The 17,285-nt window shown below is 46.5% G+C and overlaps 2 protein-coding genes across 3 annotated transcripts in view; one reads left to right on the top strand and one right to left on the bottom strand.

Annotated features, from left to right (window-relative positions):
- The window catches only part of ak5 (adenylate kinase 5), a 56,508-nt gene extending 56,374 nt beyond the window's left edge, over positions 1–134 (bottom strand). Inside the window, exon 1 of one of the 2 annotated variants that reach the window (XM_030364876.1) lies at positions 1–134. This exon is cut by the window's left edge and continues 343 nt beyond it. The gene's annotated coding sequence lies outside the window, so the exon portion shown is untranslated. The other variant, XM_030364877.1, reaches the window with a different exon arrangement.
- Positions 135–1,583: 1,449 nt separating this feature from the next.
- pigk (phosphatidylinositol glycan anchor biosynthesis, class K) lies at positions 1,584–16,907 on the top strand (the record flags this gene model as incomplete). The annotated part of the gene is given in 10 exon segments (XM_030364444.1): positions 1,584–1,711; positions 1,959–2,012; positions 2,103–2,194; positions 2,704–2,839; positions 4,989–5,100; positions 5,783–5,879; positions 7,390–7,507; positions 8,835–8,945; positions 11,463–11,635; positions 16,832–16,907. Coding segments are annotated over 10 exon segments (1,053 nt in total), but the record flags the coding sequence as incomplete, so codon positions are not given.
- Between the last annotated feature and the right edge of the window lie 378 nt (positions 16,908–17,285).

Here is a 17,285-nt window from a genome sequence, read left to right on the forward strand (position 1 = left end):
CAACACACACACACACACACACACACACACACACACACACACACACACACACACACACACACACACACACACACGACGCTTCACGTGGACGCGTTGGCCCCTTGAATGCGCTGCACATCTACCGCCACACGCACATTTGTTTCACTTGCGCTCATCAGGGACAACAGGCGAACTTGAAGCGCGTGTGTTGGGCGGGTGGGAGTATGGCTGTCTATCTCATAATGGAGCTACAATGACCACTGAGGAATGGGGGAAGTGAACACGAACTGGTAGCACGCAACGGACATAAGCAATTCCTTTTCATGAATATAATAATTATACAGAATATATTTATTATTGAATTAATACTTAGAATACGGCCAGTAGGGTAGGCCCAGTACATGCACGAGACAGAAAGACGCGTATTAGTGTTAATGAGAAGGCCTGTACAGCTATTCATTTTTAAATGGCTTTTGCATGCAAGAAAGTGAGACGATTTTGTGAAAGCGACCGAAAGACTAAAAAGCTTAGAGTTCAGAGCAGCTTTGAGGCAATCCAGGATTTGTCTGTCGTTAAAAGCCACGCTATGTCGTTTAAGCCTATATGGGTTGCATCCTTGAATCACTAATCCTCCTGACAGCTCCCTTACAGTGCACCTTGTAGAACATAATCACAGAACGCCAATAATTGAACCAGAAATCTCCTCAATAAGGTGTGCTATAGTGCGCGCGCGCGCGCGTGTGTGCGTGTTTGTGTGCGTGTGCGTGTGTGTGTGCGTGTGTGTGTGTGTGTGTGGGTGTGTGTGTGTGTGTGTGTGTGTGTGTGTGTGTGTGTGTGTGTGTGTGTGTGTGTGTGTGTGTGTGTGTGTGTGTGTGTGTGTGTCTTTCTTTATTAAACTCTTCCGAAGGAAAAGATTTGAATTAACGTTATGCGAATGATTCATTCCGCTAAAGCCTGCGTGCATAAAAAATAGAGTAGGATTAAGTAAAGTGATTAAGTTATATGCGCAAGTACTACTCAAACACATATGACACAGTTAACATGCTATATTCCAGGCAGATTAGGCCTATTGTTCTGCGGGGCTGCTGATGGGCATATGATGAGACCATTATAATTGCATAGTTGTCTGTCTCACTGATTGTAGCCTACTGGTGTGTAAACCATGGTGTAAAGTGATGTTACACTAACAGAGTAGCACATCATATTCGTATCATTAAATTAATAATGTGTATTATGTTGCTATGTCTCACGGATGGAGGGATAGCACTTTTTTGTGTGAACCCAACGTCATGGCAAATTATTGTGTTTATATATATATATATATATATATATATATATATATATATGGGAAATGTACACTCTGTCTAAAAAAAGCTTACCTACACAAAGTTGAATACAGTACCATTAATATCTATCTGAATGAGTACGATTACATGAGTATATAAAAAATAATGAATACTATTTTTCCTTTGTTATATTTCATTCATATCTTGTAATAACTTGTTCGATTTGAATGTGCAAAGAAATTGAATAATCTGGCAGTATTTGTATTTGACAAGGGCTGTTACTTTGAAAAAGCTTCCTTTCAGGAAGTCTTCCGTCATTGGTCGGTTCAGCCCCAGCTGTTGGCTTTACTTCCTGGATCACAATGGCTAGGCATTGTACGGTCAAAATATTCGTTTTATTGAGCTTATTTAATTTATCTTTTCTAGTCAGCACTAATAATATCGAGGTAAGTGTCGAGTATTAATGCATATAGTATAATCAATGATAAAATTAACTAATGTACGCCTATTCGTTGTCATTTTAGCAGTGCACCTGCCATGTAGCCTGCTTTCCTCCATTGAGATGCTGTGTGCAATGTGCCGTATTTTATTTCCATGAACCCCTTTCAAATCCTAATCGTATTCGCTTATGTGACGCAAGATAGCGCAAAACTAGGGCATATCCAATCTTAATACGTGTTCTCTTCCTATTAGGACAAAGCAGGTCAGTTCTTCAATAGTGGACATACTAACAACTGGGCAGTATTGGTGAGTCCTAAAGAGCCATACCATGTTGTTAAGATCTGAAGTACAGTAAAAACAATCAAAAAATGTTAACGTCTTGAATTTTCTTAATAGGTGTGCACTTCTAGATTCTGGTTCAACTACCGTCATGTGGCCAACACCCTCTCAGTCTACCGCAGCGTCAAGAGGCTGGGGATCCCGGACAGGTGAATGGGATACCACAGTATTAACAATGATGATAATATGTTCACAGGAATCAATGAATGCTGATGTGGGTTTACAAATCCGTTGAATATTTGAATTCCTTTGAGTTAATTAACACCTTACAGTCACAATATTACCACAATCACGAACGCCTGCAGAAGTGAGGGTGGTTACACGTTTTTAATATTAAATTATCTAATGCCGACTGTTTTGTTATTCTTAATCACCAAATTATTTCCCCTTCCAATAAACATCTAATGTGTTGTGTGTGTGTTATTTTTTTTTCTTTTAATTGCCATTAATAGCTTGTCTTGTCAACTCCAAAGTTACATTGAATAAAAAAGACATGACATGACATTGATAACAGGAAAACAGAAAAGTACTGTCGTTACATAGATACCAGCATATAAAATGATCAATGCGGTCTATAAATATAATAATAACCTGATTCTGTACTAACCTAACTGCAATATATGAACCTAGTATTAACACTCTCTTTTTTGATTTCCAGCCGCATAGTTCTGATGCTGGCAGACGATATGGCTTGTAACCATAGAAACCCAAAGCCTGCCACAGTCTTCAGCCACAAGAACATGGAGCTGAACGTTTACGGCGACGATGTGGAGGTGGACTACCGCGGCTATGAGGTAGGCTGCGATGACCTCGGACTCACCGCTGAATGGAAAGCCTCACAGAGAAGGAAGTGCGGCCATCTAAAGCTACAGTCCAGTGTCTCAGTCTTATTTGCATGTAGGGACGTCATCAAGGTCTTCAAAATGATTCATATGTAAGACTTAACATTTTGATCTTATGAAGGTGGGGAAATGGCTAACTGCCCTTTTTTAATTTGACTAGAAAGCAATTCTCGTGCTCTACGTAAAGCTCAAGCAGCTCATATTCGATGTAGCATCTCCATTGTTGTTTTGGACATCATCCGATGCTCCAGAGCCACGTTGATCACGCAATATGGCACTGCGTAGGCATCACCAACATATATGGCACTGCGTACTGCGTAGGCATCACCAACATATATGTGAGGTTTGGGTCTCAAAAGGATCAGACTCGCGTTAGACTGGTGTTGCAAGAACACAAAGAGAACCTTCTTGAAATATTTAGCCTACACCTAAATGTTTGTTAACTAGAGGCCAGATACTACTATGTATCTATTATTATTATTATTATTATTACTACTACTGCTACGACTACTGCTACCTGCTATAAAGAACAAATATGAAAGCAAGTCATGCTTTTCTCTTTGTTTTTGTAGTCTGAGGGATTTGAATAATTATTTATTAATCGCAGATAAGAATTGATCAATTTTAAATATGTATTAACGGACATTGTAGGTTTTATGTACCATTTCTCCAAAAATGGGTTTGGCTTGGTCTGCCTAGTAATGGCTAGAAATGGCAGCAAATCCGCCACATTTGACATTGTTTTGTTTGGCAGCATCATTTGTCGACTTAGGACAGGCTGAGAAGAACAGCCGATTGAGCGAGAGCCTTATTGATTTATTATTCTGGTCATTTAAAAAATAATGAAAGACGCATAGAAAAAGTCCTGGGGTTTGTAGTTTATTCAATAATAACGATTCATAGATTACTGAGTCGTCAGTTAATGGAAATGTATGAAATGTTCAACCCTAAGTCCTACACAATCAAAAACAAGTCTATTTATTCCCCTTAGTCTTTTTCTTTTCCTCTGGTGAGATGCAGTCGTTAAGGATTACACGGTTTACCCGATGGCTTCTAATCTGCAGCAGCAGGAAATTGCTCGATAGCACAAATGTACTCAAACACGGGAGCAGCCAGGTGGTTTTTTTCACCCCAGGCCCACGGCGTAATGGGAAAGGCCCGTCGAGTGCCCTTGTGCTTTATTCAGGGTTGTTTTGGCTGTGTTTGCGTCGTGTCCATCACACGCACTCGGGGGATGGAGTGAACACACGCTCGACGCCACGTTGTGATGACGCACTCGAAGTCTCACGAGGACATCAAGGAAAAATGGGGTTTAACGGATTAAACAATTGTTTTTTCTCTTTTTGGTTTATCGTTCAAAAGCGGGATAACGTTCTAAATTAAGATGCTTTTCAGCTGTCAGTCAGCTGCACAATCTAGGCGTGAATAGGCTTTGTTTGTAATGATTAGGTTGCGCTGCACCAGAGACTTGCGCTCGTTGTCAAGCCTCTGCCATTCAATCTGAGAGACGGTTCTCTCCCCCAACCCACACCCACCTCCCCCATAAACCAAGCGGGGCGTTTCCAGTTGTTAGACGCGCCTCGTTATCCTTTTCTCATTGTATAAATTCAGAGAAATTCAAGCTCATAAATAATATTAAATGTAGATGATGCTGAAAAACGATATCTCAGGACGGAGACGTCTCATCGACTACCCTTAAATGTTTCGGAATGATCCGAGGCTGTGCCACCTCCTATGCGAGGGTGTATTGAACTCGGGCCACGTCCTTTCAACAAAAACCAAGCACTAGGGCTGGGAGAATGGGCCTAAAAATCAAATCTCCGATTTTTTTCAACCCAAACTAGAATATGGATTTTTGTTGTTTTTTCTATAAATGACAAATATATATTTTTTAAGTTTGGATTTTATTTTATTATTTTATTAAACACTCACTTTCTTCATGCTAGCCATGTTGACATTTTACTCTTTAAAAAATAAAAGAAAAAGATAAATATAAAAAATAAAATCGATTATTGACCATCATTTCGAATAGCGATTAAAAATCGACTTATGGCCCGGCTCTACCACGCCCACGGGCTCCGCCCTTTGTCCTGTTGCCCAGGTGACGGTGGAGAACTTCCTGCGTGTCCTGACTGGCCGGCTCCCCGCCAGCACGCCTCGCTCCAAGCGGCTTCTCTCGGACGACCGCAGCAACATCCTCATCTACCTGACCGGTAGGACGCCCCGACCCTACCCGCCTACAGGCCGCACCCATAGCTGAGGGGCGGATTATGGTTCCCCGTCGACGCAGCGCAAGGGGGTTGACGTCCCCTTACGTCCTTGCGGACCCTCCTTGCGTCCGCCGCAAGGGCTGGACGCGCGTCTCCCAAAAATGTTAACCATGCGTCGGGCCGACGCAGCAGCGAGGGCTGTGATTGGTCCGCTCACTGAAACCCGACACAGAACCGTAAAGGTTCACGAATGCGTCCAAGCGACTGTGTGCTCCTTGCATTTCGTCGACGTGGAACCCTAATCATCCCTTAAGGGGTGTGTGTGTGTGTGTGTGTGTGTGTGTGTGTGTGTGTGTGTGTGTGTGTGTGTGTGTGTGTGTGTGTGTGTGTGTGTGTGTGTGTGTGTGTGTGTGTGTGTGTGTGTGTGTGTGTGGATAAAGGAAGAGTTCTTGAGAAGGAACAGATCGCTCCTCTGAAAGATGGCTAGCAGTAGCCACTGTGTTGAGTGGGTGGACAGCGCTCTAATGTTCCGTGTTTTAAGATCTGTCCTCAACGCTCACATTCCCGATCGTATCTCCAGGTCAGACCACACTGTCATCTGCTTGGGCTTTAGGCCAAAGTCAGTTGATTTGTTAAGTGACTGTTTGCATTTGTGGTTTTTTCTTTTTGTTTGTTTGTCTGTCAGGTCATGGCGGGAACGGCTTTCTGAAGTTCCAGGACTCCGAGGAGATCAGTAACGTAGAGCTGGCCGACGCCTTCGAGCAGATGTGGCAGAAGAGAAGGTACAAAAGGCAACAACGTAGAAAGAGATCTAGATAGAGACCATAGCGCTGCACTAGCTCTGCTGAACACCGCTTGTTACGGCTGGCTGATACCGGGTTGAAATGAGTCGTCTTCCACTGATTAAGGCCCGATCCCATTTCTACCCCTTACCCCTCCCCCTTGGTTTGAAGGGGTAAGGGGAAGGGGTAGAAATGGGTTTGGGCCTAATGCTTTCATTCAGTTAACAACAGAGCTCCTTTGGGACAAGCGGGAGAGATACACTCCCTGGTTAACATGTGCTTGTAATCACAACCCCCGCCTTACCCTGCCAGCCGGTTCCCTAGTCTCATCCGCCCTCTTAATTAATGGACTACTTGTGAACGGGTCGTTACCGTTCAAGGTGCTAGCAGGTGGTTGATTAGCACGTGCACGCGCATGGCGATGCAGTAAACGAGGCTCAGATTTAATTAGGCTTGTGCGTGCAAGGCAGCACCCCCGTCCCATCGGGGCCCTCGTCACCCGACGCACCCTGAGCTACGGCGGTGATCTCTGGCCTCCTGAAGAACGGATCCCGGCAGCCTTGGGGACTTTAGACTACAGACGTCTGGCCTCTGAGAGACCCGTAGCACCCCCACCCTAGCGCCAAGCCTCCCCCCACCCTAGCAGGTCCCCCCCACCCTAGCAGGTCCCCCCCACCCTAGCAGCGAGCCAGCTTCCCCAATGGGACCTATTAGTGGGGAGAGCAGTGCCCTTTGATCACAGAAGGAAGCTGGGGGAAACTGGCAAAGGTGTGAAAGTGTGAAAGTGTGAACGTGGGCGTGCAGACCGGACCGGGCAGACTTGGTTTTATTCCGGGGGTCGTCATGGCAACTGGTGTCTGGAGGATGGTTTTGGGTGGAAGGTTGGGTATTATACAATCCTAAGAGAAGAGGAGGAGATTCGCTTTCAGGCGAACTTGGTGTGTTGTTGCTGGGTATGAAAGAAATGTACAGAAGATGATTCCTATTTTTAGGGGCTCTCACTCCAGAACTGACTTGTCAATTCAATTGTAACGTAGTTCCCAGGGAGCTGTGTAAAAATGATGGAGATGAAAATGAAGATCAAGACTGTGTTGGTGTTTTATTTGTGAAATAAAAGTGATAAATTGCTGCACAGTAAGACTATTATGCCGTTTCAGTCAAAGGTAAAGCCACCATTAAACTACACCTTCTTGAATATTATGAACTATAATGTATTAATTTTATGTCTTTGGAAGCTTTTGAAATCGACGCATTTCTGTGGCTGTCTTCTTGGCCCAGCTTCGGTCCAAGTCATTGGACTGATTTCCACTCTCCCAACCCCTTTTGATCTGGCCACTGAACTTTAGATTTTGGCCTCATCGGAAAGTGTGTGTGTGTGTGTGTGTGTGTGTGTGTGTGTGTGTGTGTGTGTGTGTGTGTGTGTGTGTGTGTGTGTGTGTGTGTGTGTGTGTGTGTGTGTGTGTGTGTGTGTGTGTGTGTGTGTGTGTGTGTGTGTGTGCTCGCTCGCCAGGTACAACGAGCTGCTGTTCATCATCGACACGTGCCAGGGCGCCTCGATGTACGAGCGCTTCTACTCCCCTAACCTGATGGCTCTGGCCAGCAGCCAGGTCGGAGAGGACTCTCTGTCTGTGAGTTACCTGCGTGCCTCCATGAGATGCGGGCGGGGGAATCCCCTGTTTGCTGGGAGCCGGAAAAATCGTGTCCCCCTTTGACTAACAGCGATTGTATCTGGGGGGGGGGGGGTAGCTTTTTGGGGTTCTGCAATTCACAGCTCATCAGAACAGCCCAGCTGTGCAATGAGATTACTTCAGCAATGCCCCCTTTTTAAAAACGAGTCAAGATGAAAAGGTTTCTTTCTGATTCCTGATGGCTTCTCTGCAGAGTCAAGTATATTTTTGACCAGGTTGCAGAGCACTTCTATAGCCACTCTATTTTTTTCGACAGCATCCTCTGATCGCTTTTGATTGCCTTGTCTACTAAGCGACTTAATCTAGTGACATTTAAGAATATTAAGGTTGGCGATTTAAGCCTGGACTGCAGAACCTTGGAGCTCCTGTTTATTAATGTTGGATGAGTGGTTGGCGTTTCCTATTAATTGTTTATCTGTATGTTCTTCAATGAAGCTAATGTTGGATGTATCCCTGACTCTGAAGACCAACGGCTCTAACTTTCTGCGGATGGGCATTGCTACGGCCCTAGGTTTAACATGGGCACTTCTCCATGTATTTCTTCACATTAGTGTAACAGTGACTAGCTCACACCATTATCAACAGTACAAACACGAGTTGATCATTATCATTAAGATGCTGATTTAGTGCTCGCTGTATTTTAATTACATACCCCTTTTTTGCAATCAGCAAAAGCCCTGAACATAATCAAACATGAAATTACCCTAACTGAGGTAAATTATCTCAACAAATGCAATGGCACAATCAAGTCTTTCTAGTAAAATGTAAGTACATTTCTAAACTCTCAAGTTGTTAAAGCCCTGATTGTCAGCTGTGATTATTTATTTTGTATCACTGCACTAAAAGAACGCTGTCATTTCTGTGAGGCACTTAGCCGAAGTAGTGACCGCAATCATACAATACAGAGCCGATAGAAACCCATTCCTGTCCTCTGGTGCTGTGAGGAAACAGCACCACCTACTGGGCGTCTGTGGCGGTGTTATTCTATGCATTTACAGGATGTATGCATGCACGTATGAAAATCTCTAAACACCTCTTTCTCTTAAACCTCCTAAAACGTTAAGCCTTGTTGGAGGCTAAGGCCCAATCCCTTCCCCCTTCCCCTTACCCCTCCCCCTTCCCCTTACCCCTTCAAAACAAGGGGGGAGTGGTAAGGGGAAGGGGTGAGGGGTAGAAATGGGATTGGGCCTAAAGCATAAGAGCCCAGGGGCTCCATCAGGTCGCAGCGCTGTGGTTTGTTAAGCCCCCTTTCGTCTCTCCTCCACAGCACCAACCCGACCTGGCCATCGGCGTTCACCTGATGGACCGCTACACCTTCTACCTGCTGGAGTTCCTGGAGGACATCCACCCCTCCAGCACCACCAACATGAACCAGCTGGTGAGCCCGTGACCCCCGCTGTGGGTGGTGGTGATGGGTGCTGGTGTGTGGGTGTGTGCGGGTAGAGGAAGAAGTCTTGAGGAGGAACAGAACGCTCCTCTGAAAGTGTTGTGTGGGTGGACAGCGCTCTAATGTTCTGGGTTTAGGTGTGTGTGTGTGTGTGTGTGTGTGTGTGTGTGTGTGTGTGTGTGTGTGTGTGTGTGTGTGTGTGTGTGTGTGTGTGTGTGTGTGTGTGTGTGTGTGTGTGTGTGTGTGTGTGTGTGTGTGTGTGTGTGAGCGCGCCCAAAGGGGTGTGTTGTTTAATTGCGTGTGTTCGTTAACGTGGGGTTAGGGTTAAGGGAGCATCCATCTCAGCTATCCTATACATGGCTCTGTGCTACGTGAGTGACCCTGGCCGGCGCTTCGAGTCTCCTGAACACGGTCGCACACAGAATAGTGTTGAGCTGTTTATTCTCAACCGCCCACCGGTGAAGATTACGAGCTGATATCTAACCTATAATGCGTCCTTGGGTCTGATGGCCTTCTAGGGGGTCTTCTCCTTTGCCTGGGTGTCCTTGGATGTGTTGTGAGTGAGCTGGGGAGCTTAAGAACAAACAACAGTGAGACGGCATCATGGCGGGGGTGCCTGTGAAGATGTGGATGTCGGTTGGGGGCTGGGGGACACCGCCGTGGTCCACTGCCCAACCCGCGCTACGGCTTACCTGTCGGTCACCTCAGGGGAGTACAGCCCCAACGCAGCTCGTGTGTCTGCTGGTCCGAAGAGAACGGTTCCTTTTTATACAACATGAAAGAGTGGGTGGCCGATAGTCCACCTTAATGCCAGAACGCCCGGGAAGCCGCACTTAAAACAGACTGGCAAATGTCAAACGTGTGTGTGTGTGTGTGTGTGTGTGTGTGTGTGTGTGTGTGTGTGTGTGTGTGTGTGTGTGTGTGTGTGTGTGTGTGTGTGTGTGTGTGTGTGTGTGTGTGTGTGTGTGTGTGTGTGTGTGTGTCTCACACCTTTAGGCAGCCAGGTGTGTTGGTGGGGAGGGTCGACTTGTACACACACACCCCCATCAAGAGCGATCAGTCTGATAAGCAAGATTAGTGCAGACGGTTGTACCACATCTATTCTGATTCCCCACCATTTTCCATTTTATTTGGAAGGTACTTTGTTTGTTCTCTCACATCTAGTCTGTGACGGTCGGATCAATAATTTGATTTTCTCTGGGGTGGAAAGGAGCTAAAACAATATTTTTCATCACTTGCACTTTAAGGAAGACAAACGTTCGCTGTCTCTGGTTCTACGATGGCCGGCTCTTGATCCCAGCCTCATATTTCCCAAGCAGTTCTCAAGCCTCTTTTTTTGCAAGATAAAAAGCTTCCCTCATTGATTTAATGTGTGGAAAAAGGGGCTATGTTTGAAGAGCTTTGTTCAGTAACACACTATTGAGTCACTCTTTAAGAGGATTAATCCTGCAGTCTTAATGCCCCAGGTAGTTATAGATTAGGCATTGGACAAGGCGCTCTCTCCTCCACAACGCCTTCCCCAATAAGATCAGACCCTGTGCCCTCAAGTGCTCATTTCATCGCCCTGGAGGTCCCTCACTGAGGGAGGAAGCCGCCCTCTATCTGCCCACTCACACGTGTGTGTGTGTGTGTGTGTGTGTGTGTGTGTGTGTGTGTGTGTGTGTGTGTGTGTGTGTGTGTGTGTGTGTGTGTGTGTGTGTGTGTGTGTGTGTGTGCGCGCCATAAAAAGCATTGTTTTAAAGTACACCGTTGGATTGTATCCTTTGCTGTTGTTGATCAAGTGAACAACTGGCCCAGTTCAGCCAGTGCTCCGTCCCTTCCACTGAATCTGACTTAAGGAACAGAGAAAGACCTATTGCTGAGGCTAGCGAGCTCCTCGCGGGTTTTGGCGAGTGGCTATGAGGGAAGGCTGAATGGATCACCGGTATTTCTTTTTGAAACACTTGTAAACTCTAGCTCACTAAGGCTAGTTTCTCTCAAGTGGCCTCCCCTCGCTCTGACTCCCACTGCTGGTCCATAATTGATAAACAGATTGTAGACATTGTTGGATCATTTGACACTAAAAGCGTATCATCTATTTGTCCACGTTCAGCTGACTCTAGCCGCCTCCTCCCTCGCCACAACGGGTAGAAGCGGGAGCGGTAACGGTAACAATGAGCCGAAGGAGAACGTCCGTCTGCATGCCAGCGGCTCGGACAATAATCCATCACCTCTTGCCAAGTACAGTTTCTCAAGGAGTCTGAAACGTTGAACTAGTATGGGTGTCACGGACCCACGACTGGCAGCAAAGCTACAAAATCAATTTGTGGCAGCACGGTTCAAAAAGTGCTGAAAAGTGCCTGAGGTGACTTTTGAGGCCGGCTCTGTTTGGACTGATCTACGATGGGCTGATAAACTACAAATACAGCGCACTCACTGTGAATGGGAATACCCCTAATTGCGTCGTAGAACGGTATTTTTAAAATCAGTTTTCTTTTGCTGTTTGCTTTTTTTTTTTTTCTATGGCAGTTCAAGGTGTGCCCCAAGAGTCAGTGTGTGTCCACCCCGGGCCACCGTACCGACCTTTTCCTGAGGGACCCAGGACGTGTCCTCATCACGGACTTCTTCGGAAGCGTCCGCAAAGTGGAGATCACCATGGAAACCATCAACCTGTCAAGCCCCATGGAGCCTTTGCCAGAGAGGTAAGCTAATTATGTGTTTGTTGTTTGTTTGTTGTCATGTTCATAGCGATAGTGAAAACAGAATGATGACCGTAATTGTAATACTGAAACTGTTATTTTGTGATTGCTTCAGGACAATAATAATTGAACACTCTAATAATGGGCTTTGGGGAGCACCCAAGGCATCAAATGGTGTCGACCTGACCTTGGTAACAAACAAGCAGATTTCACTAAATCATCAGATCATTCAACCGAATATGCATTCCCGCGACAGACGTCTGATTGGTCACGTTTGACTTCAGCCGTCCAATGCGAGGAGCCCCCAGGCCAAATTGTTGAATCGGGTGTTTAGTCCAATAATGAGCAGTCGGGACTCATTTAGCACAGCCCTAGTTAATTACATTGATTCACTGTGCTGAAATGGAGTGCTTGACCCATTGGTGTTTAGGCAGATAATTACTTCTCAAGGTTATAGAACCTAGTAATAAAGGAGCTAAGTTATCAAACATTGGCCGACTTCAATCATTTTCCTCGAGGATAAACTGCACAGTACATATTTTGTATATGTGTATTAATAAACACATAATACCTACCGCAATTATAATGTATTATGTCCCACGTCAAAAGCTTTTGAGGGACGTTTTCCCCTGCACATGAAGAGCGTAGGGTGTGTTGAGGGTAGTCGTCCACTAGATGTCAGTAGTGCGCCGTCTAAGCCATTATTTTTGCTCCATCACATTCGGTGGTTGATAAAATAATTACTTACTTTTTTAATATTGACTGATATTGGCTATTCACAGAGCTATACACAAAATCGTATGAGGTGCGTAGTTAATGTTTGGAAAAAATCCAAATGTCAATAAAATTAATGAATCCTATATTTGCGTTTCTGATCTCTATTTTAGGCTTATGTGCTTAAGACACACTTGCGGAATAAGATCAGTTTGATATTCCACTCAGCAGGCTTTTAATTGAGCCATTTTTGGAATTTACATAGCCGACATGGTTAGAAGACAATCGGTAATTAACATGTAGCCGGCAGAAATGTTCTGGTGATCGCCTGCTGAGTTTGGCACAGTTGGCCATTCGATATGTTGTAGAGAAACGCACACACTGCACACGCACACACACAGACACACACAGAGAGAGAGATTCTATTCACCATTCTGATGCAAGAAGCCCGCAATCTCCTGAATCATTGGCTCTTTAGTAGGGGGTTTTGTTTTTCCCCGGGAAGATAAACGACCAATGAGAACGCACGATCCGAGCAGAGGCCGGCTAATGTGGTCGTTTGTTACGGCCGGCTGCATGCCGGTGAGACTCCAACACAAGTCTTATTTCCAATTGATATTGCAGATATGACCAAGCAGTCTCTTGAACCTCTTTGGTTCTGCGTCGGGGGTTACGTTGGCGGACCAATCACACTCGCCTCGACGCGAGGTTAACATTTTCGGGAGGGCGAACGTCATGCCCTCACGGTGGACGCAAGGAGGGTCCGCAAGGAGGGTCCGCAAGGACGTAACGCGTCCGTAAACCCCCTTGCGTTGCGTCAACGTCCAACCATAACGCTACCTTAAGCTTGTGAGGTGTGTTTTATTATGGGTTCTGGATTGAATGGTTGTCCTAAAGGGGTTCCCCTTTCAATACATTTAATAACATTAATCATGATTTCCTTATTTACTTTTTAGTAAATAAGACTCAAATTCACCCTCGCTACACCAGATAACATGCTGCATGCCGTACGCGACATGTTGTGGATGAATCGGAGCTCTCCGAGGCACGGGCCTTTTGTCCTGCTAATCCCTCCGTACACTGAGGTATCAGAGATCATTTGTCGAGGGTTTATTTCACAATCTCTTTTAATGTCTAAGGCTTAACGCAACCAGGGCTTTTGTCTTTTCACTTCTCTCGCTCTGTCCCTCATTCCTCTGGGAACTCTCTCTGTCTCTCTCCGTCTCTCTCCGTCTCCTCAAATGTATCTGTGAAGAGTGTATTTTCCGGGTTCTTCCATTAAGTGAATTACAGTATGGAGTGGACAGCGTAATGCGTCATCCCATTCACTCCATGCAGTCTCCATCGGCGAAGGGAAATGGCCCCGTAATAAACCCTGAGCTGCCTGTTGTTCAAGATGCATCCTTACTCATCTTTAATCATGGAGTTTTAATTCAGTTGAGTGAGTGACACGTTTCAATGAATGAAAGAGCGTGCATTATGCAGATCACTCAACAGTGTCCCACAAAGCCTGTGCAGGCAGGCCTTCTTCATGGCTTAAGGCAGTAACAGCAGGGACCGCACCACACGATATCGCAAATTGTGGTGACGTTGTGCAATGATTGTTTGGGGCCATCGCGTAGTGTCTTGCAATTCTTTAAATATTGATCTATTTGATCTATTGCGATGTGTGATTTAGGTATTTAAAACGTCAGTATAAATTTATATTGCAAAAATATAAACACAGAATACATTGTTGCGCCCTCGAGGATGGTACCGTCACTTGTAGCTCACATTTAAAAACGAAACGAAAAAAGACAACCTTTTGGAGTCATTTCCGAAGAAAAGAGTCCCTATACTTGCATGAATCAATTTTAGATTATTATATATTCATCTTTTTTAACCCTCTTTTGCTTCAACTTAAGTTGCGACCAAATTGCCTTGAAATTGAAATTCCTCCATGGCGCTACGAGGCAGTGCTGAAAGTAAGTGACCCCTGACCTGTGTTATAATGAAGCAGGGCAGAGGTCGCGCTCAGCGTGGAAGACTTTAATTAGGAGAAACAAAAGGCGCACTGGGAGTACTGGGAATAACATCAGTCTGGTCTGTATGGCCTGTCTCGTTCTCGGGCCCGGGCCCAACAAATCAGCCCGGGCGTCTGGTTATCTTCGCTCACACACAGACTCACACGTACCCGCACACGCACACGTGCACGCACACGTACACGCACACGCACACGTCCAGCTGAGCCAAGGCAGGAAGAGCTCAGCTGGACGTTGTGTTCCAACCCCTCCTCCTCCCACACACACAGAGGGCTCACATATCTATCGGACAGAGAACAAGACGTACGGAGAGAGAACGCTTTCTGCAGAAAGATTGACGAGAGAGAGGGAGGGCGAGGGAGGGGGAGGGCGGGAGGGCGAGATGGAGGGAGGGAGAGAGGGAGGGAGGGAGGGAGAGATGGAGGGAGGGAGGGAGGGAGGGAGAGAGGGAGAAGGACCGGACAAAGAAAAAAAATATAATAATATAATAAGTAATAAATAAATAAATATCCAGAAGATGGAGAGGAGACGGATGGGGTGAGGAGGGGGAGGAGGGGGAGGAGGGGGAGGAGGGGGAGAGATAACGAATGGCTTCACCTAGCTATCGGTGAATTGCAAACCGGTGTGGTTGATCATTACGCCAGAGGTTACAGCCCACTCGATTGGCTAATTAAGGAAAGTTCCGGGCCAGCTGCCCAGACTCTCTCTCTCTCTCTCGCACACGCACACGCACACGCGCACGCACACACACACAACCCCCCCCCCCCCCCCCCCCCCCATGGGCCACTCAACAGTGACTTATGCAGGCCCTGCAGAGCGGCCATAGCTCTCCGAAGGTGGGGGGGTGGGGGGGGGGGGGGGGGGTGGAGGTGGTAGTGCTCTCGGCCCGCCGTATCCCCGCGGTGGGTAGACACACGAGACGACCAGCGGCAGACTGTGGAGGCGACTCTTTGATTGCCTCCCGCCGTTAAAAGCGCCACCGTTTTAAAGAGCGTCTCGTCCGGAGAGCCGGATTGCATCGTTTCCTTCTCCCGTGTGATGAGGCCGCCGCCGCCGCTGCCGCCGCCGCCGCCGCCGCCGCGCTGTAGGGGTGATGAGGCAACAACGCCCACGGCCCCGCCCGGCAGCCCCGCCGGACGGCCAGAGTTTACCAACGGTCGGCGTGTTTACCGCCCGGGGCCAAACCCTCCGAGGCCGATGGACGGAGCGAGGATCGTAAAACGGTGTCTGTCTCTCATCAGCAGCCAGCCCTCGCTTTGTGAGCCCTTTACAGGATACCTGTAGCAGCCTGCAGACGCGACACCAGGGCGGGACCATTCGGCCTGAAAATAAAATCTCTGATTTTTTCAAAGCAAACCTGATTTTCGATTTTTTTTCTATGAGTGGATTATTATTTTTTTTTTTTAAGTTTGGATTTTATTTGAAGAATAAGAACGATTGGAAAAAAAGCAAAATAAATAACACACATCTCCCAATCTGCTGCGTGCATCAGTTTAAGAAGTTGTAACAAATGTGTTGTGCTGCTGCTTATGGTTGCCACAGACTTTAAGAAAGCTACCCACACTTTTTTTCAATGCATGCTGCCATATTGTTTCATTTCACTTTTTTTTCTTTTTTAAAAACCTTTTTTTTTTTATCATCGATTTTTCTTTTGAAAAATCTTCCTGAACCATTAATTCGAATTACAATTAACACTCAATGAATCGCTCAGCTCTACGCAACACAAGGCTGAGAGGTTTCCTTGGTCACCACTTTGTTCCGCTGGTTGGTCACTGACGGAGCAGTGCGGCCCTGATGCGCTGATGAACCACACGGACACTGCGGTACAGGTGTGGCGAGCGGTCAGTGACGACCCCTGTCATCACGTATCAATCACAAAGTTCCTGTGTGCTGAACACCGGCTTGGGGGGGGCGGGGGGGGGGGGGGGGGGGGGGGGGGGATGGCCTTGTATAGACGCCCCCTCACATTCAGTGTTGATCAACTGGGTCATGTGGGCTGGGGCGGGGTCCAGAATGGGAGGCATGGGTTTGCTATGGAAATTCAAAATGATCATCAACAGGGACCCGTTAGTAAAGCACCCAATGCCACTCTCACTCGCTTTCTCTACCCAGTTGAGTAGTTAATCTCTGGTGATTATACTTCTTTAGTTCTGATGTTTGGTTGCCGGGGAATAAAGCAAAACTAAAGGGGGGGGGGGGAATTAAGCGTGGCTTTGGTTCTGCGGTTGTCACGCTGCATTTGATTGGCTGTGCTCCAAAGCGTTGTGCCAATCAACAGGCCCGACAGGCTCACACGCCATCTGGCAGGGGGAACGCTAGAGCTCGCTCTGCTCACTGACAGCCCTTTCTTCAGCGCTGAATAACGGCCCTCTGCCTGACACAAAGCTTCATGTTCTCTGCGGCTAACTCACACCTTGTCTTCGTTTTTAGGAAGTTATTAAACTGTGTGTTTCTTTCATGTCAGGATACTGTCTGAGGACCGGCAGAGAGAAACGCAGTACTATGTGGACCAATTGCCGGTGTCTGTGATCATCCATCAGGTGAACACACACACACACACACACACACACACACACACACACACACACACACACACACACACACACACACACACACACACACACACGTGCACACACACACCCCTCCCCCCAATGTTCTGGAACATGTTCATATTATAAAGTGCACCAACTTCGACACTCGGTCGACAGTGACCTTCACACATCACCTCTTTCCTTCTCTTTAGAAAAGTTTTTCCATTAACGTACCTTTTTAAAATCTCCCACGTTGGCACTTGTGCTAAAGCAGCACAAGGAACCACATTAATCATCTTTGCTGAGGACGTGAAGACAAATTATGGCTGCATGCGGTTTTTGTTCTTTTCTTTCCGATCACGTCTGGGCGCGACATTTCTAGGTTTT

Source organism: Gadus morhua, chromosome 8, assembly GCF_902167405.1.
Source record: "Gadus morhua chromosome 8, gadMor3.0, whole genome shotgun sequence".
Lineage (NCBI taxonomy): Eukaryota > Metazoa > Chordata > Actinopteri > Gadiformes > Gadidae > Gadus > Gadus morhua.